This window comes from Accipiter gentilis, chromosome 12 (assembly GCF_929443795.1).
Source record: "Accipiter gentilis chromosome 12, bAccGen1.1, whole genome shotgun sequence".
In the NCBI taxonomy this organism is placed as follows: Eukaryota; Metazoa; Chordata; class Aves; order Accipitriformes; family Accipitridae; genus Astur; species Astur gentilis.
This window is the reverse complement of record NC_064891.1, coordinates 24,131,695-24,150,814: the sequence shown is the minus strand read 5'-3', so window position 1 is coordinate 24,150,814 and position 19,120 is coordinate 24,131,695. Positions and strand designations below refer to the sequence as shown.

The 19,120-nt window shown below is 36.3% G+C and overlaps 1 protein-coding gene across 4 annotated transcripts in view; it reads left to right on the top strand.

The window, feature by feature from the left end:
* LRBA (LPS responsive beige-like anchor protein) overlaps positions 1–19,120 on the top strand; it is a 434,838-nt gene that overhangs the window by 363,453 nt on the left and 52,265 nt on the right. For all 4 annotated transcript variants that reach the window (XM_049815176.1, XM_049815173.1, XM_049815174.1 and 1 more), the window contains one exon: positions 11,370–11,537. In XM_049815176.1, coding sequence (XP_049671133.1) covers positions 11,370–11,537 — 168 coding nt within the window. The remainder of the gene's footprint in view (positions 1–11,369; positions 11,538–19,120) is intronic.

The following is a 19,120-nucleotide window of genomic DNA, read 5'->3' as shown; positions in this document are numbered from 1 at the left end:
TTTTTATTTTGGTTTTCCTTTTCTTTTTCTTTTTTTTTCTTTTTCTTTTTTTTTCCCTTTTTCTTCCCCCCCTTTTATTTTTTCTTTTTCTTTTTCTTTTTTTCCTTTATCTTTTTTTCTTTATCTTTTTTCCTTTTTCTTTTTTCCTTTTTCTTTTTTTTCCTTTTTTTCTCTTTTTTTCCTTTTTCTTTTTTTCCTTTTTCTTTTTTTCCTTTTTCTTTTTTTCCTTTTTCTTTTTTCCTTTTTCTTTTTTTCCTTTTTCTTTTTTTCCTTTTTCTTTTTTTCCTTTTTCTTTTTTTTCCCTTTTTCTTTTTTTTCCCTTTTTCGTTTTTTTCCCTTTTTCGTTTTTTTCCCTTTTTCGTTTTTTTCCCTTTTTCGTTTTTTTCCCTTTTTCGTTTTTTTCCCTTTTTCGTTTTTTTCCCTTTTTCGTTTTTTTTCTTTCTCTCTCCTCCTTGCAAGGACGGCGTGGCTGCGGCAGCGCTTTGCCGGGGCGGGAACCTCTGTCCCTCCCGGCGGCGGCGGCGCTGGCCGGGTCCGGCTCCCCGCGCCGGCGCCGGCCGCTCCCGGCGGCGACCGAGCGGAGCGGAGCGAGAGTCGGACCCGGCCCCCGGCCTGGAGCTCGGCATCGGGCCGATTGCCAGCCTGGTGCGCCTGGTTTGGGTGTTTGGTTTTGGTGTTGGTTTGTTGGGTTTTTTTTCTTCCAAGTGCTACAAAAAGGCTTCTGCCATTTGGCATATACCTGGAGGGAAAAAAAAAAAAAAGAAAAAAGCAGCGGCTTCTCTAAAAGAAGGGGTAGAATTGAAAACACAGACTTATCAGACTTTTTAAAAACAGCGTTCGTTTCCCCCATGCTCTGCCGATGGGTGAACTTCAAGGTTAGCTTATAGAGACTGGACTAGGTACCCAAACCACTTGCAGGAACTGCTCCGTTGTGTGGTTGTGGTGGTGAGGAGCTATGGCACCTTCTGCTTTCCTGGGTAAGATCAGTCCATTATGGTTTTGAGCAACCCTGACTTGGAGGCGAGAACTCGATCGGGGCCTTGTGCTTCTCACTCTCTGTAAGAAAACCTGCGGGCCACAGGTGCAGGATTTTATTTTAAAAAATTTCTCTATTAGTGTTACCCTCAGTCAGACTAGGTAGTTTTATTAGAAGCATTGTTTGATTAAAACCTTTGGTTGCTGCTACTTTAAAACATAGTGTAACATTGTGTTGGTTTTGGAGGGTTGTATTTTTTTAAAAACTCATTCTTTTTCCATACTGGGAAGTAACGTCACGGACAGTTGCTTGCTTCTTTGCCCTGTAAAGAGCAAGAGCTGTCTCTGGGAGTTCAGCCTCTGAATTAAATTGTTATTTGGAAGATGGGACTTAAATACTGTTTTATTGCAGTATGTTTTTATTTCTAAATGTTAGGGGGTTTTAGGCCATCTTCTATGAAGAAAAAAAAAGCATATTCTTGATATAAGGGAAAATTCTAGGGGTTTTTAGCATCTTATTTATCTTATAGCTGGAAAAATTTAATCCATTAAAATGTTAATAACTGACCATATGCTTTTTCAGCGTATAACCTCTGAACGCGAATTTGAATTGTATTAATCTCTTTCGCCCTTCCCACTAACACGGTTCATGGCAGAGTAATATAAAGGTTATGAAAAGTTTGCTCTCAACTGGCTACAGAATGTCTGTTGCGCTTGGAAGTGTTTACGCCTGGATTTCCTGAGCATGCTCAATATACTCAATATATCACTTGGCTCTCTGTGTCCAGCTGTCATAGTGGAAATTTGAAGTGATTTAGGTGAAAAAAGGGAATAACATCTAGAAGAAACTATCTGCAAGAAAGCATTATAGGCAAAACTAGTTGTAACTCAATATGCAATGCATGATGAAATTAGAATAAAAAAGAGAGACTTTTGCATTTTCTAAGGATGGACATTTTAAGAAGTAATTTACAAATATAATCCATTCTCAGTTTGATTTCTTTCAAGCATTGAACCTGACTCCTAAGAGCTCTTTGTTCTGTTGCAAATTCCATCACTAGCCAAAGTACTCCCAGGGAGCGGCAGACAGTCCAGGGGATCCACTGGGACAGGGCATGACGAACAGTCAAGACTGCGTGTCCTCCTTAATCAGGAAACTGTGGAAATGCTTGTCCCTAGAGTATTTGATAGAAGGTGAGCCACCCTGAGCACCAGTTCATCTGGATTCAGACTTCCTGGTAGTTTGCTTAGCAAGCATGCCAAAACAAGATGTTAAACGAGAACCTGCTACAGGTGTCTGGGAAGGTTTGCAAGGAGCATTTCGTTTTCCAAATAGTATCTTCCAGAGGCTGATAATGTCCTCGATGCACAAATTCTCCCTTTTGCTGTCATTGTTAAAGTCAAATAATGATTCTCCTGTGTCATTCCAGTTAAATGCCAGCTTCAAGGAGTCAGGTGTCCTTGCCAAACATACCTTGTGTTGTCATCCTAAGCAACCACTCAGAATGTCTTCATATATAAAGATCGGGGCTTCACTCTTCATCACAAGGAAGCAAATCCCGTGCTTATCTATGCGTGTTAGCCCCAGAGTGGGTTACACAGTTGTGCCACGTGATGATATAGTGCTGTTTCCTATTTTTGTAACTGTTTGATTTGTTCAGATGTGGTACCCCAATTGCCTTTGTAAATCTTGTGTTCTGTTCTCCAAAAGCTCTTGAATGCTTCCTATTCTGTGAATTAGCAGACAAGTCAAATGACAAGATTGAAATGACTTGGCTGCCTGACTTGCATCTAAACTGTGTTTTAAATTTTAAATTCCTTGACCTTTTGTCATACCATTTCCTAATCTTAAACAACTTTTTCTAGAATGGTTTTTTCCCAGAACTGGCTTCAAAGACAAATTAAGATTAGTCTCTACAACTCGTTCTAAGACATTTGCTAGTGCGATTTGCAGTGATTTGAAGACCATGTGTTTGCAACCATTTCTGTCTCCTCTTACATGCATGCTAATACTTGTTGATCATCACAGTTCTTGTGAATTGCATATACAACTGACACATCAAAGCACAGTATAAATGCTGCAAGCTGTTAAAACAGAGTGCAAAAATAAAGCAACAGTTGACTATTAGGGCTTACAGAGTAAATCAGAAGGAAGAAATGTACAAGCAGTTTAGATATAAAATACTTTAAAAAAAAAAAAAAATCAGTAGTTTCTCCCAGTTTGAAGTGTATTGTGCTGTCATTAACCAGACAGCATGCGTAGGCTTAAATTTTAATTTGAGGATCAAATGGGATGGTAGTACCCGGCCTAATACTTAACATGAAAGCTGTGTCAAGTGTAGTTTTGTCTGTGTCCACATAAATCTTTTTTTGCATTTTGATCATGCAAGTTCAGTTCATGTTTCAGATGTTTCTAAAACTTCTTGACCTTCACTGCATTCGCTAAATTTCACCATATGTTATATTACAATTATGCTAGCTGTGTATTCATCCAGTATAAGTAAGCTAAAACCCCACCACTAGGTAAGTGTACTCTAATCATAACACTTTCCTGAATTTCAGAGTTTGGCCTGTTTCTAGCTTCAGTGAAAAGCTTGTTCAACCTCAAAGGCAAGCAAATTTTACACGGTTTAAGGTTTTGTAGTGTGTGTTTTGCACCTCTCTCTTAACGGGAAAGAAATCTGTAACTAAAAAGGTGAATCACAGTTTACCATGACAAATGCTGTTTCGGAAGTGTGTTGTACTCTGACCTTTTGGTTTGTCTTTGGCTAATACTTGACATTCAGAAGCAACTGTGATCATGTTGACAAGGCTCAAGGAGATGCCACGCAGAAGTCCCTCGGCTAGAAGTATGCAAGTTAGCTGAAGTGTTAGAAGCAGTATACCTGCATTAACTTTCTGAGAGGAAATATATGTTAGCTTGGCAGCACGGGATGCTAACATGATTGCACAGCTTCACTGCCAGCTCGATCAGTACACAACACTGCATTGTGCAATACAGTCATATCTTGTGGGATTTTTGGTGTTTAGTTTGTTGGGTTTTTTTAATACAAAACTTCATTTAAACTAATTTGACTGAGCCAACTGTCAGCTGTGTGGTTAACAGCCTGTGCTTCCATGGGTAATAGGTTCCAGATCCAGGCTGTCAGTCTTCATGCAAACAAGTGCTGGAGGAACTGGAAGAGGAATTGCTGAATTTCAGGGAGGAGGGAGCTTCCTGCCTTCTCTTGGTGCTGTGTGTGAGGATTTTCAAAAGGGATTTTCATTCACTGCCTCGGCATGTTGCTGACTCTTCTGGAGGGGAGAATCTTCTATCAATGTAGCAGACATTTTAAATCCGGACAAAAAGGGGGGGGTGGGGGGGAGGTGGAGGGGGACAGGTGGAAAGGGTGGAGGAATCAGCAGCACCTCATGGTGTTATAAATACTTGCTTTTAGCCACATTTGTAGTAATAGGTGGTTATGGTCTAACCGGTCGTGGTTAGATTTTCTGTGTGTCTCTGGGGAAATGCAAGCCACATACATCAGAATTATCACAGTTATGAATAATGAGAGCCATTTGTGTGATTCCACAAGTGTAATTAATTATGGCTTCTATATATTATTTTTCATGTAGGGGAATTTAATAAAGACCTCCTGATCATTTTTTGTTCCTATCACAATTCTTCTGTATCTTTTCTACCTCTGGCTGAGAAGAAATCAAACAATTAGGAAGGGACTATTCTTGGTATGCCTTTTGAAAAGTATCTGTTGGTTTATGGAGCCAGTTGGCTGAGACAGGTTTTGCCCACTCTTTTTTCCAATGGGGAAGTTAGTATTGTCACAACCATGGCCAGTGGAATATGTGAACAAGAGAGGTAAGCCAACATGTGACTTTATAGTTCATTAACTGTTGAGTACCAGTGTGCACGCTCAAGGAAAAGGATATACCAATTACATGGACTGTGGGCAAATCACCCCTTATTCAGTGTGTGACATTGCAACTACACTGCTTTGGGACCCATGTTGGATTTATTTAACCTGTTTTCAGTTTCTCTATAGTGTCATTTTTGGAAGTACGCATTTTTAAGTTTAGCTCTCCAAATGTTCTAACAGCCATATGCTTGTGTCTTCTTCTAGCGGGTACTTCTGGAGATCCTGCGAGCCAGGATGCTTTACTTCACCTTTCTAAGTTGTTCTACTATGAAGGCTGTGCAATTGCTCACAAGAGTAAAGATAAACATCTGTCTAAATGTTTTCACTGTTGGCACCTAAGGTAGATGTCTAAACTTTGAAACTTAACAACAAAAATGCAATATTGGGTCTGTTTATCTATATACTGTTCATGGTAAATTGTAGCAATTTTGCCTTAAAAAATTGCTCTCAAATCTGCAGTTTATCATGGATATTCTAAGAAATATTTTTTTAAGGGTGATCACTGCCCTTTATGGAAAGAGTAGCTAAGAACTCTCCAAGGCAAGTTTTCATATTCATCTAAATCTTTTATTCCTGGCACCTAATGATAGAGATTTCAGTTGAGATTAAAGCTGAATTTCAAAGGAAATGTAGCTTTCATTTTACAAAATACATAACAGCTGTCTGACTTGTCCATTTAAAGTACAAAATAACAGTTGTAGACTGAATATCGAAATCACCAAAAGATGCAGAAGTGCTCAAGATTTTTAGCTAAACATGCTACTAATTCATTCTTATTTTGGTAACAATTACATCAATTCAGGTAGGAGTTTGAGTCATTAGATTACAGAATGTTTTTCTTTGTTTACATGCTGTATGCAGAATATACCTTGCCACAAAATTCTGTTTCATTAAGTTACTCTATTACACGAATTTTCTCTTTTCTCATTACTTAGTACTTTATTGTTAATTACAGAGAACTAGAAGCAGCAGATGCCACAAATCTCCTATGTCTGAGCTGCTTCTCAGATTGTTGGTATCCTTTGTTTTATAAGATCAGTCATCTTCAGTAAAGCATCTGAGTTAAATCTTTTTATTAAGATTATATTTTTCAGAGTTCTTTTTCTATTTTATCAGGGTATTGGTAACCAAGTAGAGAAGTAAAGTAAAATGCTAGCTTAGGTTGTAACAGTAATGAAGAATACATTGGAGTGCACTTCTGGAACACACAAAAAAAACCCAGAAAAATGAGCTAGTTCTCATAACGTAAGCTGTAAAGCAATTGCTCACTTTCTGATGTATTTAATGTTTAAAACAAATTGCAAAATACAGTAAATAAAATGATTGCATTTGCTTGGAATGGTTATTTAGCAAATTAGAAACCACCAATCGTATAAACAGTTTTGATGTCCGTTTCATCCTTTTGAAATTTGTATTACCTCATGCACGCAGAACTCGGAGGGTTCTTCTTAGTAAGTCTGCTGTCCTCTTCCTCCTTCTCCTCCTGATGTCTTCAAGGCAGGCTTGAGTTCAGTATCTTTCTAATAGCTTTTTATGCTTTTTTTTCCTCGCATCTCTACCCATGTGATCAAATAGTGTTGCTGGTGAAAGTGTGTTTGGTAATTTACTTTTAAATATTAGTGGTTACGGAGAGACCTCAAAAGATAAAGCCAGCACTTCAAGAGTTAATATGTTATTAGGAGGACAGGAAATCTGGCAACTATTGCAGAAACTAGACCTAATGGTGCGCACAAACAATTTGTCAGTCTTGGTAAATGTGAATAGCTTTCCGCAAAGTGGCTGCTTTTGCTTTGTTTGAACAGCCTAAACTTTTCCTTTTTGGACTTTAAATCTTAGAAGTGAAATGTGATCCACATATTGAATCAAAATAATTTAATTCAAAACATATTTTGATTGGAACAAGGTTGACATGGAAAGAAACTCTAGAATAAAAAAAAAAGTTGAAAGGACTTTCTATCATATATTTAGCAGGAAAATTTGAAACAGTTCTAATTAGGCTGAAAAAACCAGCCTTCTTCATTGTAACTTAACAAAGGTCATATATCAATGTTAAGGCAGCATTACCAACTTGTGTCTGAAAGCCTGCACATGCAAACATAATTCCAGTTGTTTGGTTTTGTTGGTTTGGGTTGTTGTTTTTTTAAATATAAGTGCACACACATAGTTCCAAGCCAGAACATGTACTTAAAGTTGTGCGGGTGCTTTGTCGTGTTCAATAAGAGAATTTTTCATGTCAAAATTGTGTTTGTGCTAAAAATGTGTGAAATCCTAATTCATGCTTTTCTGTTCATATGTAAATATTTTTCATATGGAACATAAAAAAAAGAGAGTCAATTATTTTAAGTGTTTCAAAGGAAATGTCTTGCTTCAAAGATGAATTAAAATATTTAGCCCATTAAAGGTAATAGGCAATTATATGTACTTGAGATTTGTAATTTCTTACTTGCCGATGTAGTATATTCCTGGGGTTTTTGGCTTGGTGTTTGGGTTGGGTTTTTTTTTAATTGAATAAATAGGAAAGATTATTCATGTATGAGAAGCAGTTTTGGTTTCTCATTACAGTTTCTACTTTCATTTTAACTATATAAAACACATTTTATATAGGTTGGACTTCTTTTCTCTCTTTCAAATAAGAGTTACATGCATGCTTTATGCTTTGCTTCAAGATTACCTTGCTTTTGTCAGCATAGGGATAAGGCAAGGAAGTCTGTGGTCTATTTTTTAACGGCTTCATTATGAATAAATATCTGTGCTGGTGAAAAGAAATACAGTTATCTTTTCATCTAATTTTGGCATTGGAACATCCTAATCTCAAGCACAGTATATATTCATTTTTAATAGACATCGTTTCATATGCTATATGTCATTACATAATCTAAACCAGAAAGAAAAGTAGAGGGCAAAAACCAATAATAGTCTCTTTAAAGATAAAAATCTTGATTCCAACGGTCTAATACTGTTTGGGAAAATAATTCATAATAAATGGTTAGTTATACTGGAAAAAGGCAAAATCTTTCCTAACCTGCTAGTTTCATGTTTTTGTCGTTCTGACCATTTTTTACCAAATAATTTGTAGCAGGGTTAGACTGATACTAGTCTTCAGTTGCTGGCAGGAAATTATTCTCCGTTCATTCCTTTCAGAAAACAGGGCAGAAAAAGATGTGCATAAAATAATGGATTTCAGAGTCGTTCACGAAGAAGTAGTTTTGATTGCACATATTTAGTGACATCAGAGTATGCATTTGAAAAATATCTATGAATAAACTAAAATTTCCTTGTAAGATCAACACTTCAGTTTGTTGGTGTCTGAAGCGTTTCTACCTTGGGAATGGAGAAATGAAAGTTACTAATAGGTGTTTGTGTTTGACATCTGTATACTGTACTTTTTAGCATATCTCAAGTGTTTTAGTCTCTGCCTAATAGATCTCATTAAAGAAACAGATATCAGCCCCAAGACAGTTTGTCAAAGTTAGTATGAGTCCCTGTGGACAGAATTGACAATTTGTGTGTGGCTTCACATGACGGTCTTTTCATGGTCTTGTTTGATCCTTTAACAATTGGGCATCAGTCACTGATTTATTTTACAATAACTCAATAGGATTGAATATTACTATATTATAGCAGACATTCTAGAGGATTTTCTTGTTTTGCACGTTTTCCTCAGAGCACACAGTAAATGATGTACTTGGTCTGCTGTGGGAGCGCTAACAATTGATTGGTTTGCTTTAAGAGCAGCATGGGAAGGATGTTAGTATCCCATCGCTGCATGCCGTATTTAACTTGAGCCTTAATGAGCACTGGCTGTCCTAGATGCTTAAGTAATCCTAAATGCTTAGCATTCGATACCCGTGGTTTAGTTTTGCAAGAGGTAAATGCTAACAGTAACATTTTTTTTAAAAAACACCTCCTTTTTAAAACCGGATAGTTATTCAAATTGGAACTTTTATATTTCTCACTTTTTCTTTTCTTTTTTTTTTTTTTTTTTTTTTTTTTAAGGAGTACCCATACTTAAGTAATATATACCAGTGTGGCTATAAAGTGCATCACATGTATTGGTACATTGTGTTGTTTTCCATGGAAGTCTACTTTATATTTTAATCATTATACAGACTGTTAAGTATTGTTTGTCCATCGATTGTATCACAGCATAAGCACTTCCTTACAATCAGGAGCTTAACTGTGAACCTGAAATGACAGGCAAGCTTATTTAGCCTTTCAATTTGTGTGCTGTATTTGTTCTGTCCTTCAGGCTCCTGGATTTTGATGCTGACTGTAGTCATTTTTTGTTCAGCCCTTTTATGTGTGATTTGGCAAATAAAAAAAGAAGTAAAATGGCCTAATGTGGAAAAAAAATAAAAGAAAATGGTCTACTTTTGAATCTGTATAAATTACAAGTGTAAAGTAATTTTAAACTTGGAAAAGAGAAGTAAATTCAGGATAGCTCCCAACCATTCCACGAAAAGGAATGTGTGTTTTAGTTTTGCTTTTTTTTTTCAGAAAAAAACAGATTTATATATCAGTTAATCTGAGGAGATTGCAGAGTGATATTCCTTTAGTTAGTCATGTCCAAATGCTTTGTGAGGGTAATATGACCTATTACAAATCTAGCTTTTGAAGAAAAGGAAAACATGAACAACCTCTGCATGTACTAAGTGTGTGTGTGTGTGTCTGTATATATATGTATATACAAAAGTTCTTAATGCTATTTTTCCTGATATTAACTAGTTATAATGGTAATAGTAAGTATATTCTAGGGTTAAACTTTTTTTAGCAGGATAGCAAGAAAATTAATTCCTATCATTGTCATTTGCTGAGTCCTGTAGAATTTTATGGCTGCACATTGTAGTATTATGGACACTCATGAGACTACTGACTGGTTTTATCTTATTAAACAATTTTGAAATCATTAATTTTTAATTGGCCCGCTTGTGGTTTTTTATAGTTTTAATTGTGTGTCTGTGTCTAAATGTGGGGGTTTTTTTAATTTTAAAAAAAAAGAAAAAAGTAAGAAAAAAAATCCTGTCTAACCATATATGTTATAAGGTATTTCCATATGATCATCCAAAGAGATACTATACTGTGTGGTAATTCATTTTAAAGAATGCTTTCAGCAGTTCAGTAGCTGGGAATCCTAATAAAAATAATAATAAAAAGAAGAATGATATGATGTCGAAGATATGTACAGGTCTTTTCTTGATTGAAAGTTCTAATTAAGTGAATCGAGGAAAATTAACTGAAATTAGCTGTCAGAAAGTCACATTTAAATGAGTGATGATCTGGTGTGGCAGTAAACATTTAAATGATATAAATTGCCATTTAAGTGTATGGTTTAATGTTTGTCATGCATTAATATGACATGAGACTGCAGTGACAATCAAGCAGCTTGCTCTAATTTGAACATATTTAGGGCTTTTGTGTGGAGTGCACCACACAAATTAAGACAATTGCTGGTTTTATGTGTCAATTTAAATGTTGTTCTCAGGCATCGGTTAATGAAACAAACCCATCATTTTTGTGTGCAAATTGCAGAGTGATTTCCTTGGTTTTCAGATTAATTTTAACTTCCTCTGCTCAAAATTAGGAATTTCCTTTACAAGGAAAATGCCATTCGTTTTGTTAGATGAAAAGAATATCAGACTTTGTTACGTTGTTTCATTTGCTCATTCAAATAAGAAATATATTGAACTCTCTGTGTAAAACAGAGAAAGCTAATCCTGCTAGTGATTTAATCTAGATGGATTAACTCTTTATATGACAATGATTTTTAAGTCATCTTTTAATATATATGTGCTGTATCTAATACCATTATGGAGACGTTCATTATTGTTTGGATGCTTTTGTCTTGGGGATTGGGTTGTAACTGGATAACATCTTCAGAAAGGTGGCTTCATCATTCAACATAGTACTGTTTCTGTATAGGTTTGTATAAGAGTTATATACAAGAAATGCATAAAAGTAATAGCAAGTTGATATTCCAGCATTTTAAATAATTTGTACCCTAGCATCCCTAGTTAGTTCAGTTTCCCCAAGTCTATCAATCTTCTCTCTGTCTGTCAGAATCAGATTATCGTGCGGTTATTATTCAATGTGCACATCACACAGAAAAGCACAATTTCGTCTCAAGAGTTCATAAAAACATAGCCTGGCTGTCCATAAAGGCATAAATGCTATCCACTTAATGCTTTTTTTTAGTATTATTATTATTAATTAATTTTTTATTCCTACTATTACAGTTTTAAAAAGCAAGGTCTTCTGGTCAGCGGGAAGTAGAGTAGGGGGTGAGACTCTGACATCTATCACAGGGCCCACCTTTTTTTTTTTTTTTTTTTTTGATACAATGCCTAAAATCCTGTTATTAATTTTGTACTTAGACATGTTAAGATAATTTTGTACACTATTCAAAAAATGCTTCTACTACTATGAAATGATGACTATCTGGCAAACTAAAGTTTATATATTTTGTGTGTGGTATTTTTACAGGCATTAGAAAGTGAGTTTGTTTCCTGCCAGCTTCACCAGTGGATTGATCTGATTTTTGGCTACAAACAGCAAGGGCCGGAGGCTGTTAGGTCCCTGAATGTATTCTACTATTTGACTTATGAAGGAGCTGTTAATTTAAGTTCAATAACGGATCCCGTATTGAGAGAGGTAAGTTTGTACTTTAAATATAGGAAAGGAAAATCTTTGTTAACCACTGCAGTGTTGAAAGTGTAAAGATTCTGTGTTGTTCAAGGCTACTGGTGAATGTTCAAATCTTTGTGGTCTCTTGTGGTTTGGCTACAGGCCAGTCAAATGCAAGGTGCCTGAACGTCATCACAGCATGCAAAATTAAGATAACAAGCATACAAGTTGTTCTCTAAACTTTGTGCACCTGGATTCAGCACAAACTGGATGCCAATATAAAAATAAATGTTCAAGGATTGCTTCAGTTGCTGAGGGCAGTCATTTTCTTCACTAATACTGGATCTTAGTGGCAGAAGACAGTGAGCAACCTTGATTTGGCTTGCACTTTTGTATTTACTTTTACAGGTTTAACAATTCTCTCTTAATGCAATCCTGCATATGCAGTACGCATCAAACACCATAGTTTTGTAGCTTCCATTATTTTTATTTGGCTTGCTATCAAATTAACAATAACTTGTCCTGGTTTTTTCATATACAAAAATAAATATTTAAACATTGGAAAGATCAGTAGTCTCACTCAGACTCAGCACCATTCAGAAAAATCTGTTTGCTAAAGTATCCTTTAGGATATTGTGGGCTTAAAGACTCCTCCCTCCTCCATCTAAACAGCTGGTGGTTTTTTTTTAAAAAAAAAAAAGAAAAAAAAAAGGCAGGGTGTGGTGGGTGATTAAAACAGAATTTTGATCGGGTTTACGTCCTCTATTCAGGCAATACATTGCTATCAAGTATAGCTGCAAGTATTTTAATTATGGAATAAATGTAACTGGTACTTTGTTATAAAATATTCTGAATCTCCGAGAGCAAAGTAATATGAATGCTATCAACAATTTTATTTAAAAGGATGGCTAGATGTATAGCAACAGGCAATATACGTGTGAACTGAATGAAGACAAGAAAGAAGGCATTTCTCCTTACAAATTTTAGGTTTGAGGTTCACTGTAGAATTCTAGGCAAATCCTAATTGAAGTATTTGTTATTTAGGGTCTGAGAAGTAAGCAATTATTATTTTAAATAACGCTATTTTCTCTGTACATACTGGCCATCTGACTGGGGCAACTTGACAGCCTCTGTAGAGAAAGTCACATCATAGCAACACTGTGGGTTGTAGCTGGCTTGTGGGTGCAATGGAAAAGTTTGGGGTGTATGTACGTAGGGGTATGCAAGGACTGGCTTAAGTACCAAGAGTGGTGGCTGGGTATCACTGTTATGTGGGTTGCCGTCAGACTGCATCTTGGTCCACTTTGAGCTAAAATACAGCTGTTGCACGTAAATACATTTAATTGAGCTAAGAAAAGAGCTACTGGAACACTTGACTTTTGAGAAAAAAATGTCATCATCTGGGTTTGAAAAAGTTATTGACCCAAGGGTACTAGATGTTCACCCTGCAATGTTTTCATTTCCTTGATAATGTTTGTCCACTGTACACTGACAAGGAAATATTCTTACCTTGTAAAAGTATTTATTAGACTCTTGAAGTGCTAGGTTTAAGCGTGAGCTGAAAAATAGACTAGGCATTGTGTGTAATTTGTTCTTAATTTTGGTATTAAATGAACCATCGTTGAATGATCATTAATGAAACTAGTAATTGAAGTAATACTAATCAAAATAGAGGTCTGCCACACACAATTTTTATGTAGTTTTTAATTTTTCTAGAACAGTTCTATTATCAGTTTAACTGTGATCTGTGCTACTTGTGTCGTAGCCTGAAAAAAAGTAATTTAAGACCAGGGAAGTTACAAACTGTCTGGAAGTATTGATCATCTCAGTTAGAGAGGCATTCACTTTGTACTTCTGTAAATACAGTAATATATTTTGTTACCATATCTTTTGAATTTTTCTTGGTTTTATTGTACTTCACTACAATGTTTCTTATTTCTGAGTTGTTCTATGCTGCCTGAACTGAGTGGCATATAAAAATGAAAACAGGAGAGGGAGAATAGCAGTGTTGTTGAGTGCGTAGTAATGGAGTAGCTTAGCAGCTGCAGAATTTCAAAACACTACTGATGATGTCAAAAATACATGCTGATGAATGCAGGCAGCAGAATGAATGGTATCTTGTAGCACTTTTGCTCCGAGTTACTTGAAGATTGGTCCAATGGAATATTTTTATTTAGTATCTTTAAGCAGGTCATTAAAACAGTAGAAAGATTCCTCTTTAGTTAGGTATCCCTTGCTATTTACATGTATTTTGTAAAGCATATTTTTTATTATGCAAATGTGTATATGTAGTTTGAAATGGTACATACGATCAGCTCTGATACGATATTGACAGTGCAGAGATTTAATGACTGTTATCACCAATGGTGAGTTATTCTGTTTTCACTTATAAGTAGAGATGAAAGTAATAAAAAATGTGTTTGTGTGTATATCTATGTGCATAATCATTCTATATCTATGTGCTAAATGAATTTATCATGCACCTTTGACAGCCTCACCTTCTTCCTGCTTAGTAATCCATCTCCCTGAGGACCTGTGCTAACGTTCTGTACTGCCGAGCAGCTTCAGTCACATTTATTTTTCTCCTTCAGTCAGCTTGCTAGAAAGTATTTCTTCTTTTCTTCACCAAATTCCTAGTTAGAGGGCAAACGATTTTCTGATCTGGACAATTAATGCTATTTTTAGGCAGGCACGACACCTCAGATTTAGTATATGTTTATTAGGCAACTATTAAACCGGAAATTTTACTCTGGAATTCTTGATTTCAAAAAGAATGCTTTTGGCTTTCTCCTCTTGATAAGGTTTAGGGTTTGGGTCATTAAATCTTGACTGTTGTAGCAGAAAATACATTTTTATGTGCAAACCTGAAACAAGGAAAAGCTTCTATATACTCTGAGAGTTGCGAGTTACTGAGGCTTTTAGGTATCATATGGAAATAATAGCATGTGCTTAAACCCTGGTAATTTCTCCACATAGTCTATGCTAAGCACGGACCACATCGGTAATGAGAAGCCTATGATGCATGTGTTTCTGAAGTATCTTCACAGATACATGTATGGATATTGGTGACCTAACTCATCAGGAGAGGCCACACACAGAATAATAGGGGAAGGAACTGAGGAGTGGAGGAGTTCAGGTTAATGCAGAATTTCCTTAGGTCTCCTAAATGGCTCCAACTGGCACCTTTATTTTTATAGGCAGTCAGGTTATATATATTACGAGAAGGAAGCACTCGTCTAGGAAGGAAAACTACTTGATTAAAACCATATTCCTCCTTTCTTTTTTTTAAACTGAAAATGTAGAACTTTTACATCCTCTCATACTGCTGTGAACAATTTTTTCCTGCCATTCTTTCTGCCTATGGGAATAAAGGAAGTAAAGTATTTTGAAAGGATCTGACTGCTATAATAGAAAATTTTAAACTAAAATGCAAACCATGGGCCACATGCTACCTTTTGGCAGATAAACCCTGGAGAGTGCAAAGCTTGCATAATTCAAAGGCAAATCTCAGGGGGAGGGGAGTAGATCAAGAGAGAAGGGTTTGAGTCACAGCCAGTGGGGGAAGGGAGCTGCAACCAGGAGAAGCAAGGCAAGAGATCCAGGATATCTGATGGCGTATCTGTGCGCTACTTCTCCCTGCAGAGACCATTCCTTCATCCTCCTCTTTTTTCCTTGAGCCATTTTCGCAGCATTGTCATTGACTCTGATCCTTGTACTTGTGTATCTTGCTGAAGGAGGTTACAACTGCTGAGGGAAGTTGCTGTTCAGTTGACAAGCAGTAAATATCGCATCTATTTCTGGTGGAAAACAGAGTATTTGCCAGCAGAGGTATGCTATGTGACTACCTTCTGTTGACTCCTTCTTGAACACCACGTTTTGATCTGTGGAACTCCCAATCACAAGATCTGCCGTGGAAGGGCTTTTTTGTTGTCTGTATGAAAGAGGCAAGGAGTCACAGTAGCACAGATAAATGTCATCCAACTGTTCTGGAGAGAATTCACAGCACCTTCTTATCACAAATTCTGCTCTCTTTTTGCAATAGCTGCCCAAGAATGCAAAAAGAAAAAAAAAAAGTAGAATTAGATCTAAGCTATTCAGACAAGCAACTGATTAAATGGTGAAGCACAATCCATAGAAAATAATTTGTATCTTGGACTGATTTGTGGGTATTCCATTAGTGTTTTGGTCAGAAGAATAGAAATTTCTCTTGTCTCTGGTGTAGTGTCACAAAGGATGATTGTGAATCTGGGCTGCACTCAGAGTTCCTAATTAAAAGTCCGTTTCTCCGCTGATACCCCTATGTAGCTAGCATAAACACTGGATAAGTGGAAAGAAAAGAGAGGAAGCTAATAGCGGGAAGGCAAAGTACTACTTGGAGAATACGTCATTGATTTACTATAGGAACCCCTGAACTTCAGGAAGCATACTAAATTTTGTACCATGCTTATCAAAAAGCACCTAACCGTATTCTTTAAATAATTTTTAAAATATAATCTTATATTATCTGTGTAGGCAGCAATTAAGGAAGATTGATGATTTTAAAATTAGCAATAATAGTTTGAAAAAGATGAGAATAAGTCCCATCCAATTAACATCCCACATACCTTCATTAAGTGATTTGCTTTTAGCCTTAGATGATTCAGTTGTTGTATACTTCTTCCTTTGAAGAGAAGGTGCCTTTTTGTTACATGAAGGTAGTCTGTTTAACATTAGGAAGCACAGCTTTCTCCATTCTATCGGCACCTTGATTTCTACTGTTGATATTTTATTTCCATATGAACCGAGGAGTTGCAAAAATTGTGAAGAATCAGCTTGGACGTAGCATTTGGTATGTTATTTGAATGTGCCACTTCTGATTATATAAAGAGAGGAAATAATTCTTTTATTTTCAGTTTTAAGGCATATGGGATAAATTATTCTATGGATAATAGCTTTTAAATGTTGCCTGAGATTAATATCTTTGGGTACGTTTTATGTATCTTAGACCTATCTCTTATGAGTCTAATTTTATTTTTAAATATTTACAGTTTGAGAGACTTCTGTGCTTTCCAAAAGAAGTTTCAAGGATGTTTAGTTTACATGACCCCAGTTTCATGACAGCAGTAGCAGATCTGATATCTTATCCCAAAGAAAGCATTTTTGGCCTCTCTTGTAGCTGTGTTCATGGTGGGACTTAATAGCATATTTCAGCTCTAACTCAGCTGGAGAACTCTGACAACAGTGAATCTTTCACAAAGTATAAACACAATTTGTATTTATAGCATAGTTAACATTTACTAAATAGTTGGGAAAACGATCAGTCTGTTTTTAGCAGGTTGGGCAACAGTCTTTGTTGTGGCTGCGATGAGTTTCAAAAAATAGGATCAAGTGATTATAAAACACTGTCACAGAGCAGTAAATTTGGATGTGCTGAATTCAGTAAGTAACAAATTCATGCAGGCAAAATTCAACATACTGTAGAAAGAATCTTTGAATCATCTCTGGCCAGAAGTGTGTTGCACAGATGGCATGCTTGACATTGTACAGCACAGGAACAGTGTGAAAAGCCAAATAAATGTTAAGAATTGGTCTAGTTTTAATTGCAGGTCTATATTAAAATGCCATTATATGGAAGCGGAATTAAGAAGAATATATTCAAAGGAAGCATACTGATTTCATGGCTAGGGAGAGGTGGACACGTCAACTGCAACCAAACCCGTGCTCTGGTCTTTTCCTCTGAAGGTGTGCAGAGCAGGATAACGTAGCTAAGACAGGGCCTCCGTTGCTGTCGTGCGTGGGCAGGTACCACTACTGCATGAAAACAGCTTGGCCGGGCGTCGGGGCTCTCCCATGAAAAGATGAAGTGTTTTCTTCTGGTAAAAGGAGCGTTAAAATAACAGGAGCACCATTCCCGCCACCAGTTCATATCATTTACCTATTAATTCTCACATCTCAGCTCACACTGTGACCTATCTGTGGTGATGGAGTAAACGGGCAAAATGAGCATAAGCGAGTGTTTACTGTGATATCTGGGAGGTGTGGCACTTCTTTGATTCCATTCAGCCCAGAGTTTGACATGGCATGACAAATGGGGGTTTATTGCCCTTTGTCTTAACTTATGTATTTACTACAGCACTTAGAAACGGACACAAAAATATTCAGCTAGGTTTTGATCCAGCAAAATACTTGACTCGGATGTTCTCTTTTGTCCTTCATTACAGAATAGATTCTAATTTTATCTGGTGCTTCTGCTTCTCTATCCAGCAGCAAAAAGAGTGGTATTTTAGAGTTAATTAAAGCAGGACTGAGATGCCTGATGTATAAGGATTAAAAAAATAAGAATCAAACAACTGCTTTGGCTGGAAGGAGTAAAGCTTTTTGGAAGGAGGTAACTCATGTAGATTAGTTCTTCAGCTCCAAGTGCACTTTTTTTTCCTCAGCCCCTGATTGAAATTCAAAGGATAGAAATTTTCAGTGCAGTCAGTTCCCTCACCTCTTCTTGCTTGACCTGTCTTGTGGATCTATCAGAGCCAGAGAGGCCTTGAGACCCCCTGGGCTCTTTACATTTTCATTTGTGCCTGGCTGGTCAGTCTTAGATAGCTGACATATTTGTTGGCCAGCATTAAATAAGAAAGAGTAATCAAAAGGTAAACAAGGAATGGAAAAAAGTGATGTTCATAATCCTTCAGAAGTAACTGTTTTGAAGAGAAAGCATTTCTGCTTTTTAACTTTTTTTTTCCTCTTCCGTATGTGGAAAGGATGAGATATACTAGTGTATACTAGCTACAGTTATCATACACTAAGTCATTTAGCCTTGAATCAAACATGGAAGTGAACAGGCTACAAAAACCTCATTATTTTTTGTGTCATCAGCATGCTCTGATTATTTGCAGGCTCTTTATGCAGTCCATCAATACCTGTATTGACTTTCACAGTAATTGGGAAACTAAAAATTTTTGTTTGGAGTGTTTTCATTGTAGTTGCTCATTGCAGCCTAGGGTGTCTAGCTCATCCATGTTCCCACTGTGCTGCAGATGTGGTGTGGTATTTACTTAGCAAACTGTATTATATTAGTTATTAGTTATATTTGAACAATAGCTGCTTCTTGAGTGAGAAAGCTTGCGGTCATGCCGAAGGTGCTTTTCCTCAAGCAGTGGCCAAAAATCAAGTCTCAGTTAAACGTTACATTTTGTTAAATGATAACAAAAAGTTCATTCACTGCAGTAGAAGACTCTGAGATAATATTGTACCCATACTTTGAAAATAAAAAATTTGATCTTGAAGGTAGTAGTTATGACTTAGTTTAAATAAATGTGTTTCTTAGGTTAGCAAAATGAATTATTTGTTTCTTTTTCACAGTTGTTACAGATTCTGAAAGGTGATCACCTGAGACCGTTAAAGACCATTAAATATTGGATTCTTACATCAGTGTATTAACCTCCTTCAGATAGAAATATTTTGTTTTAATGAAGCTTTTTTATTTAATAAATAGAGATAGCATCAAAGTTGAAGAAATTCAGTGGAATGCTAACAGATTGGAACAGATTGCTTTTTTCCAGAGGAAAAAGTTTTATATCAGAAAATTTGGAGTCAGCTAAATAGCAAGTAGACTATGTGAAGGCAGCAAGTTT